The sequence below is a fragment of the Triticum dicoccoides genome, chromosome 2A (genome assembly GCF_002162155.2).
Source record: "Triticum dicoccoides isolate Atlit2015 ecotype Zavitan chromosome 2A, WEW_v2.0, whole genome shotgun sequence".
In the NCBI taxonomy this organism is placed as follows: domain Eukaryota; kingdom Viridiplantae; phylum Streptophyta; class Magnoliopsida; order Poales; family Poaceae; genus Triticum; species Triticum dicoccoides.
Genome location: NC_041382.1, coordinates 630,240,169 through 630,250,626, shown reverse-complemented (window position 1 = coordinate 630,250,626; position 10,458 = coordinate 630,240,169). Strand labels below are relative to the sequence as shown.

The window sequence follows — 10,458 nt, the reverse complement described above, 5'->3', positions numbered from 1 at the left end:
TCGTTGGCGGCGTTTGCGTAGTGAATATTCTTATTCTGCCACTTGGTATCTTTGTGTGAGCTGAGTAGGCCGACGCAGACCGACCATTCGGTATTGGATTTTTATTTAGGCGTCGTCCCAGCCAATTTGCACAGCCGGCACTAGGCTGATTTGCTTGGTCTCTTCCCTTCTCCGGCACCTTTGGAGTTGGAGGACGTGACGCATCTACTACTAGGATTCTACTAGGTCAAGTGCACATCACCCACAGCTGGATGGATGGAAGGAGGCGGCCAAGAAAAGCAACGGCCCAGCGCCGTCCTACGTGGAGGCGCCCGCGGGCACGTGACAACGAGTGGTCAAGAGGCCGGCGTGGCTGATCGCGCGACGGCGTCTCGTCCAGCTCCTCTTCCTCTGGCAGGCGGCGCCCGGCCCTCGTCGTCATGTATAAAGCGCGACTCCGCAGCGGCCAGGGCCAGCTCTGAAGCCAGACGGACCACTCCACTCTCCACTCAGCTCTTCTCTCGCCCGCAATTCTTCCTATCCGCCTCGGCTCGGGCTCCATCTCCAAGGATTCTGGTGCGCCGCAGTTCCTCAGATCCCCCTCTTCATCCTCTCCTACCAAGTTTTATTCACTGTTTTATTGCCGATTGATGATGAACGCGCGTGCACTCGTCTCCTCTCCTCCTCGTTTCGTGCCATGTATAGGAGTAGACGATTGCTAAACATCTGTTTGTTTCTGAACGACGATACCCTGCGATGCGCGGTTCCATTGTTCTTGGAGCCGCCGTGCGGGTGTTCATCCTTTCGCCGCTTTCCAAAAATCTCAGAGGAAATGTGTGACATGCACCAGCATGGTCCCCAAAAAGGCGCCAAAGTTTGTGGTTGTTGGACGGATAGAGTTGTATGCATCCTTCCTGGCTACACCTGCACACATTTGGCGTGTGCGCGTGTGACCGGAGCCGTGGAGGCCGTGTCTGTCCATTGCGTGCCAAGTTCCGGGCACTCCTGTGCAATGTAAAAAAAATGACGTCTCCTTTTTGGTTTTCCGTGTGGGAGTTGATTAGTTCACAGCTTGCTACATGTTGATTTGGCATGAAATTTTTTGTTTTGTTACCGAACGAAAATTGCACCACTGGTGCATCCAAGATTTACAGTGCGCTGCTAACAGAACGCTTCGTATCGCTCATTCTAGTTCCCGAGTCGTACGTGATCCTGCTGAAGCGTGAGCTCGAGCCACAGCCACACAGGCAGGATGGTGACCAAGGTGGTGGACCTCCGCTCCGACACGGTCACCAAGCCATCCGAGGCCATGCGCGCCGCCATGGCCGCGGCGGAGGTGGACGACGACGTCCTGGGCGCGGACCCGACCGCGCAGCGCTTCGAGGCGGAGATGGCCAGGATCATGGGCAAGGAGGCCGCCCTGTTCGTCCCCTCGGGCACCATGGGCAACCTCGTCTCCGTCCTCGCGCACTGCGACACCAGGGGCAGCGAGGTCATCCTCGGGGACAACTCCCACATCCACATCTATGAGAACGGGGGCATCTCCACCCTCGGCGGCGTCCACCCCAGGACCGTGCCCAACAACCCCGACGGCACCATGGACATCCACAAGATCGTTGCTGCCATCAGGCATCCGGACGGGGCCATGTATTATCCCACCACCAGGCTCATCTGCTTGGAGAACACACACGGAAAGTGAGTTGCTCCCTGATGCATGTTGCTCATGTTACTGATCAGAATGGTACTGTACTAGTTTTTACCTGACTCTGGTTCATAATTTTCTTCTTGTTGCTGCAGCACTGGCGGAAAGTGTCTGTCTGTAGAGTACACCGACAAGGTTGGTGAGGTTGGTAAAAGCCATGGCTTGAAGCTTCATATCGACGGAGCTCGTATTTTTAACGCTTCCGTGGTAAGTAGTACAGCATGTGGTCAATAAACCGGCATGACTAAGTACGAACCCTGCGTATCTTCTCCTGACATTTTCCATTGCTGTCGTCGTGTCAGGCACTCGGAGTTCCTGTTCATAGACTTGTGAGAGCTGCTGATTCAGTTTCGGTACATCTCAATTTGCTTGTTGCAACGTTGGATTATGCAACCAACATGAGGATAGGCTACATTAATGTTGGCTGTGTGACTGTACTTATCTGTTGAACGTCGAACTGCAGGTATGCCTATCAAAAGGTTTAGGCGCTCCTGTTGGATCAGTTATTGTTGGTTCGAAGGCCTTCATAGACAAGGTGACGACGGATATTTTGCTACTTAGCTGCGTCAATTAATTTGGATCGGAGGGAGTACTAAGCTTAAGAGAACATGTAACTGAACTCTGAACAATACTTTCAGGCTAAGATTCTTAGGAAGACACTAGGTGGTGGAATGAGGCAGGTTGGAATTCTCTGTGCTGCTGCCTATCTTGCGGTTCGCGACACCGTAGGCAAGCTTGCCGATGACCATAGGAAGGCCAAAGTTTTAGCAGGTTCCATTTGATCTTTTCCATGTGGATTCACAAATCTTCTATCGATATCACGAAGTCATACAACCCTGAATTTGTCTGTCTTTCCAATTGTTCAGATGGTCTGACGAAAATTAAACAGTTTACAGTTGATTTAGCTTCAGTGGAGACCAACATGGTTAGCCAGCAAGTCCATCTATTGGTTTTGAAATATGTCGCCTTTAAATATCATGTTTATAACCCTGGGAGATGTATTCTCCAGGTATTCTTTGATATTGCGGATCCACGCATAACACCTGACAAACTCTGTCAAGTCCTGGAACAGCGCAATGTGCTTGCAATGCCAGCAAGCTCCAAGAGGTTCAATTCAGTTCGCTCAACTGCTTTTTTTTCACTCCTTAGTAGTATTGTCAAGCCCAGCTGCTCAGTATAATAAGCATCCTTGTGCCTGTATTGGCCTCTAACTAATACTTCAGACTGTATCTAAAAGAAACTCGCTCTTATTACATACGGAGTATGATGTATGCTTGATAATGCTAACTTTTAACCCTCCATTTTGAACCCCCTTAATTTGCAGCGTCAGACTTGTCACTCACTACCAAATTTCAGACAGTGACGTGCAGTATACTTTGACATGCATCGAGGTACAAAAGTGTTATTACTACTATGGATTCATTTGAACTTCTGTCACCGATGCTCTCTGTTGGGTGTGTGTGTGTGTGTGTGTGGATATCACTGATTTGTTGCTCTGTTTTCAGAAAGCCGTGGAGGAAATACTGTCAGGCAACGCCAAATTCGAGCGCCTGACAAACGGCACTACCACGAACTCATATGGGCACTAGGCCACGGCCTATGGAGTGCAGTCAGTGGTATCCAGCTTGTTTGTGGCCGTGGCCTTTGCAGTAGTGAAGTAGTAACAACTTTGCAGAATAATCTGTTGCTATTTGGGCCGATGGAAGCCCCCCACTTGGTGTCAATGTGATGTGTTCACTTCAGCCCGGATACAGGAAAATGTTCGCCAGGCCGGCCCATCATCACTCAAGTGTACTCTACCTTTTCCCAGCAAAAAAAAGAAGAAGAAGTGATCCTCAAAAAATTAAATAAAAAAAGCAAAAAAGAAGAAGTGCACTTTGTACCGGGCGTCTGGCGCCTGGCGCCTTGTGACTAGTACTGTTGACTGTGCCTGTACCCATCGTCCAGCTAGCTACGGCTACTGTGGCACCGTACGTTTTGTAGCCTAGCGCTTTACCGCGCCATGTCTTTCACGGATGCACCGCCGTTGATTGGGGACCGAGGAACCATGGCCTTCCTGGCGCGTTCTTATCGTTTCCGCAAGTACGCATCGCTGCACTAACCTGGAGTAAATTGGCGCCAGAACTCTACTGTGGCGTACGGGGTGCCGGCACCGGCAGCAGCACGAGCGCGCAATTTTTGCTTGCGGCGTCGGAAAACCGTCTGCTTCTCGCGCCGGATGCGCGATTGCACTCGGGCGATTACAACAACCCCCACGTCTCGATCACGCAGCGGGTGCCACCACGAGACGGATACAACGTCCGTGCCGAGGGAAAACGACGGCCGCGATCAAACAAGCCGTCTCGATCAGCCGCTCCGCTCGGCACGGCAACAGGAAGCAGCAGCGGCGCGAACGATCCATCCGGCCGCTTCCCACGGCCACGGGGCCGAGGATCTCGTGACAAGAGGCGCCCACGATCTCGCTGCCGATCGCGCCGGGCGCAGCCCGTACGCGCGGTGGCCCGCGCTTGCCGTGGCGTGGGGTGGCGTGGCGTTTGGTGGCCGCCGCCGTGGGAATAGTCGCCGCATGGGCCAGGTTTCTGTTTTCTGCGCTTATGTCAGATAGGGCCGAGCAAAGAGAGATCAAAATCCACAAGTAGTAAAAACCTGGGCCTGCTGCTGATAGAGTCAAGGCCGGCTAGGTGAAATATTTGGCCTTTTTGTACTACCTCTTGTGTCTTTGTACTGCACTGCGTCTCGTACACGTGTTACCCTAACTATATGATCTTTATATATGATGTTTTCTATATTTTTTTTCAGCTTGAGGCACATATTTTTCTCTCATGGAGGTACATGTTTGCTTCCACAAGAGACACATCTATGCCTCTTGGAAAGGAAAAAGATCATTTTTTTGCTTCTGCTAGAGTTACAAATTTGCTTCTCGTGAAGGCACATATTTGCTTTCACGGGAGGCACAATTCGGAATGAGAAAAAGTAAGGAAAAAAATCCATGTTTATGGCTTTTTTTTTCTTTTTTTTCTCTAGGTTTTTCCATGAAAAAATTAATTTTTTCAAGAATACGCAAAATGCGTATCGTAAATTTATAGAAAATAGAAAGAGTATGTACAAGAACATGAAGCCTCAAAGCCACAGGACGGCTAAGGCAAAATGACACTCCAACTCCTACCCCTGCTACCTCACGCTACTACTCACACCACACGCTGATTCCTCTCCCTCCTGCTAGGGTCCATAAATGTAGCTCCTCAAAGATCTTCGTGACTAGGTCCATAGCACTCATCCAACTAGAAGTATTGCGAAACACACGGTCGTTTCTCTATATCCAAAGGCTCCAGCATACCGAGCTCACTGGCAAGTCAAAAGCTTGGCAGTGTGTTTTGTGGATGTGTTTGCGAGTAGTGACCCACCAATGCCTCAGATTCGAAGGCAAGATCTTTGTTGCCAAGAATGAATCCTTTTTGGAGAAAGAGTTTCTCTCGAAAGAAGTAAGTGAGAGGAAAGTATAACTTGATGAGGTACCCCCTCTTGAACCAGAGAGTAGCGCAGCACAAAAAGATGTTTCTGTGGTGCCTGCACCGACTAGAGAGGGCGTTAATGTTGATGATCATGAAACTTCGGATCAAGTTGCTACTGAACTTCGTAGGTCCACGAGGACACGTTTCACACCACAGTGGTACGGTAACCCTGTCCTGGAAATCATGTTGTTAGACAACGATGAACCTTTAAACTATGAAGAGGCGATGGCGGGCCCAGATTCCAACAAATGGCTTGAATCAATGAAATCCGAGATAGGATCCATGTATGAGAACAAAGTATGGACTTTGGAGGACTTGCCCGATGATCAGCATGCCATAGAGAATAAGTGGATCTTTAAGAAGAAGACTGGCACGGATGGTAATGTGACCATCTATAAGGCGCGGCTTGTCGCTAAGGGTTATCGACAAGTTCAAGGAGTTGACTACGATGAGACCTTCTCACCCGTAGCGAAGCTTAAGTCCGTCTGAATCATGTTAGCAATTGCCGCATTCTATGATTATGAGGTATGGCAAATTGATGTCAAAACGACATTCCTTAATGGTTTCCTTAAGAAAGAATTGTATATGATGCAGCCGGAAGGTTTTGTCGATCCTAAGAATGCTGACAAGGTGTGCAAGCTCCAGCGCTCCATCTATGGGCTGGTGCAAGCATCTCGGAGTTGGAACATTCGCTTTGATGAAATGATCAAAACATCACTACTGCAGGATGCTGCTAACTCGACACTACGTTCGGAAACCCTTCGACGAAACTGTGTGCGATGCAATAATCGTAAACGGTGGTGTAAAAGAACCGTCAAAAAAGGTGGAAAACATTTGCGATGGCGGAGCCATCAAATACGGTTCATATTTTAGTTGCGTGTGTGATGAAGGGCATACGGTTCAGTCCAATGAACTGTTTGCGATGAGGCGGAACAAAAGAAATGGGTAGCCTGATGAAGGCATGTGCGATATACAGTATACGGTTCACTCGGATGAACTGTTTGTTATTAGGCAACACAAAAGAAATGGTCAGCCAGATCAAGGTGTGTGTGATTGAGGGCATACGCTTCAAAAGGATTAACTATTTGTGATTAGGCAACATAACAGAAACGGGTCAGCCAGATCAAAGTGTCTGCGATTGTGGCATACACTTCACATGGATGAACTATTTGCGATTAGCCACAACAAACTGAAACAGTTAGATAGATCAATGTGTGTGTGCTAGATGGGCACACACATTCTAATTAAAAGAAGCATGCACGATGGTAATAACGAGCACGCACGGTTGTTGAAATAAGACGTATGCTGACATTGCCTATTGCGGTGCACCCTATGGTGCAAACGCCATGTACGCGGCCGAGAAGGCATACATGCCCACATTACGCCTTCCGAAAATAGTGCCGCACTTATAACCGCCAGTAAATTTTGAGCATGTGTCCCGTCACATTCCAAATTGCAAACCTGTTTACACCGATCAAAACCTAAACGGTTTCCCACTTAGGAGTGTATTACTACTTGGTTATAAATACTACTGCTCCAAGATGACTGCACATTCCTCCTCAACTCCTCATCCACAAAAACAAAGTCATTCATCATTGTTCCCTTTGCGTCTGCCATGGCCAGCGTGAGTTCTGGGTCGAGAGATTGCCACCAGGGAGATGCGAGCATGGAAGCGGAAGCACAAGAGATCCCGCCTCGCTGCGAACGCAGCCGGCATGTCCCGCCGCGCGGCCGTAGTAGCACAGAGGTCCCGCGCACCGCCGAAGCAGCACGCAGGTCCCACCGCACCGTCGATACGGCAGACTGGTCCGGCCGCGTCGCGGAAGCAGAAGGGATGTCCTGCCGCGCCGCGAATGCAGCACAAATGTCCTCCCGTGCCGCGGCAGCCTTGTGTCTCGCGGCCAGGCGAGGACTCTTACAGACGCATGCAGGCAATCGTCCATAGCCAGATGGATCAGATCTCCGGTCGGGCGAGGTTGCAGGATGACATGAAAGCCTCTTTTGCGGACGTCATCCGGCAACTAAATGAGAGCAATGCAAAGCTCTGGGCCGAGTGCGACCTGCTGAGGGCGAAGATCACCAGAAGTGCGGAGCAGCAGGAGGAGATTACTGAATTTTTGAAGAGGACCGGCATCATCGTAGAGAAACTTATGGACGAGAATGCCATGCTGCGCATCGAGCGCAGAAGGCTGGTGGAGGAATCCGTGGACAAGAAAGTGCTCATCGCCGCTCACCACGGAGACTAGTTCCCGCGGCCTGCAGCAACGTAGAGAGCAACGAGCTAGATCGTTGTCTTCCTTCTTTTTTTGCCCTTGTGTATTTCGGACGTTGCCGCATGTGGCTTTTTTTAATTATGTTCCTAAATATGTGAGACAATTATTATCAACTGTCATCGTCCTTATATTCATCATGCTTATTATAAGTCACAGTCGATGCTATATAGGTCCGTCAGATCTTACATCAAGATCCGTGCAAAATTTTCTTTTCAGACTTTCATTTTTCTCTCTTGAATCTCAGTCCAATGAGACACATAGCCACGCCATAGAACAGGGGCTCGGACGCCATTAATGGAGACGTTGGGAGGGAGGTGCGCGGTGGGTAGCGGTCAAAGGGCTCTCCTCCTGATGAGCACACATAGGGGTCTGATCGCGCACCTCCCGTACTCAAATAGCTACCCGCACAGCACCTCCTGGTCAATAAAAAAGAGGATACGCGTGGCGGCACGTAAATGGTAAGTAGAACACCCATGGTTTCAATAATACTTGTGTTTCCGATTTGTAACGTGACATCACTTGTTCCATAATGACTTTGTTAATTGTTAATGTGTGCGTCTTCGCGAATCGGACAGAAAAATTACCACAACATGTTGGTGCCATGTCATGACACCATGCCAAGTTTCATGATTTTTAGGCGTGTTTTGGATTTACAGAAATTAAAAAGCTAAGTTTCTCAATCTTTTCGGCCGAGCCATGACGCTCAAATGTTTGAATTTCATTCCCATTTCTTGCATGGGACCTATAAATACACCCAAGGACACACATGTGATTTTTCAACCAACTTTGGTGCACTCGAGCATGTGCTTGTAGTTCAAATTTGAATTATGCACATTAAATGCACAGAAACTCAATTAATGTATAAAAGGGCCAAACAAATCCGGAATAATTTCAAAATTTAGCACGATAGTTCTATTTGGTCTAATCTGCCTATGTAAAAAAATTAAGGCGTGAGAAGGCAGTGTACGTATCTCATTTCGCACATGGAGGTGACATGTTCCCTCTCAAAACCACGAACCTTCTTGAGGGAAGCTCCGGTTTGCAACAAGCTTACACCAAAGCTTGTCCCAATTCGGCCAAAAAATTTACCGCAACATGTTGGTGCCATGTCATGACACCATGCCAAGTGTTATGATTTTCAGGCGTGTTTTGGATTTACAGGAATTAAAAAATCAAGTTTCTCAATCTTTTCGGCCGAGCCACGGTGCCCAGATGTTTGAATTCCATTCCCATTTCTGGCCCACATGTGGACTCAAGGACACACATGTGATTTTCAACCAACTTTGGTGCATTGGAGCATGTGCTTGTAGTTCAAATTTGAATTATACACATCAAATGCGCAGAAACTCAATTAATGTATAAAAAAGGCCAAACAAACCCGGAATAATTCCCAAATTTAGCACGATACTTCTATTTGGTCTAATCTGCCTGTGTAAAAAAATTAAGGCGGGAGAAGGCAGTGTACGTATCTCTTTTCGCACACGAAGGTGACACGTTCCCTCTCTGAACCACGAGCCTTCTTAAGGGAATCTCCGGTTTGCATAAAGCTTACACCAAAACTTGTCCCAATTCGGCCAAAAAATTTACCGCAACATGTTGGTGCCATGTCATGACACCATGCCAAGTTTAATGATTTTCAGTCGTGTTTTGGATTTACAGGAATTTAAAAACCAAGTTTCTCAATCTTTTCTGCCGAGCCACGACGACCAGATGTTTGAATTTCATTTCCATTTCTTACATGAGACCTATAAATACACCCAAGGACACACATGTGATTTTTCAACCAACTTTGGTGCACTCGAGCATGTGCTTGTAGTTCAAATTTGAATTATGCACATTAAATGCGCAGAAACTCAATTAATGTATAAAAGGGCCAAACAAATCCGGAATAATTTCAAAATTTAGCACGATAGTTTTATTTGGTCTAATCTGCCTATGTAAAAAAATTAAGGCGTGAGAAGGCAGTGTACGTATCTCATTTCGCACATGGAGGTGACATGTTCCCTCTCAGAACCACGAGCCTTCTTGAGGGAAGCTCCGGTTTGCAACAAGCTTACACCAAAGCTTGTCCCAATTCGGCCAAAAAATTTACCGCAACATGTTGGTGCCATGTCATGACACCATGTCAAGTGTTATGATTTTCAGGTGTGTTTTAGATTTACAGGAATTAAAAAATCAAGTTTCTCAATCTTTTCGACCGAGCCACGGTGCCCAGATGTTTGAATTCCATTCCCATTTCCGGCCCACATGTGGACTCAAGGACACACATGTGATTTTCAACCAACTTTGGTGCATTGGAGCATGTGCTTGTAGTTCAAATTTGAATTATACACATCAAATGCGCAGAAACTCAATTAATGTATAAAAAAGGCCAAACAAACCCGGAATAATTCCCAAATTTAGCATGATACTTCTATTTGGTCTAATCTGCCTGTGTAAAAAAATTAAGGCGGGAGAAGGCAGTGTACGTATCTCTTTTCGCACACGGAGGTGACACGTTCCCTCTCTGAACCACGAGCCTTCTTAAGGGAATCTCCGGTTTGCAAGAAGCTTACACCAAAACTTGTCCCAATTCGGCCAAAAAATTTACCGCAACATGTTGGTGCCATGTCATGACACCATGCCAAGTTTCATGATTTTCAGTCGTGTTTTGGATTTACAGGAATTTAAAAACCAAGTTTCTCAATCTTTCTGGCCAAGCCACGATGACCGGATGTTTGAATTTCATTCCCATTTCTTACATGAGACCTATAAATACACCCAAGGACACACATGTGATTTTTCAACCAACTTTGGTGCACTCGAGCATGTGCTTGTAGTTCAAATTTGAATTATGCACATTAAATGCGCAGAAACTCAATTAATGTATAAAAGGGCCAAACAAATCCGGAATAATTTCAAAATTTAGCACGATAGTTTTATTTGGTCTAATCTGCCTATGTAAAAAAATTAAGGCGTGAGAAGGCAGTGTACGTATCTCATTTCGCACATG

The 10,458-nt window shown here is 47.3% G+C and overlaps 1 protein-coding gene across 1 annotated transcript; it reads left to right on the top strand.

Annotated features, from left to right (window-relative positions):
* Window positions 1–407: 407 nt before the first annotated feature.
* Window positions 408–3,564, top strand: LOC119355862 (probable low-specificity L-threonine aldolase 1). The gene is made up of 10 exons (XM_037622748.1): window positions 408–555; window positions 1,172–1,674; window positions 1,777–1,888; window positions 1,984–2,034; window positions 2,145–2,216; window positions 2,320–2,452; window positions 2,548–2,606; window positions 2,691–2,788; window positions 3,006–3,072; window positions 3,187–3,564. The coding sequence occupies exons 2-10, from the start codon at window positions 1,232–1,234 to the stop codon at window positions 3,268–3,270; spliced, it is 1,119 nt and encodes a 372-aa protein (XP_037478645.1). The 5' UTR covers window positions 408–555; window positions 1,172–1,231; the 3' UTR covers window positions 3,271–3,564.
* The last annotated feature ends 6,894 nt before the right edge of the window (window positions 3,565–10,458 follow it).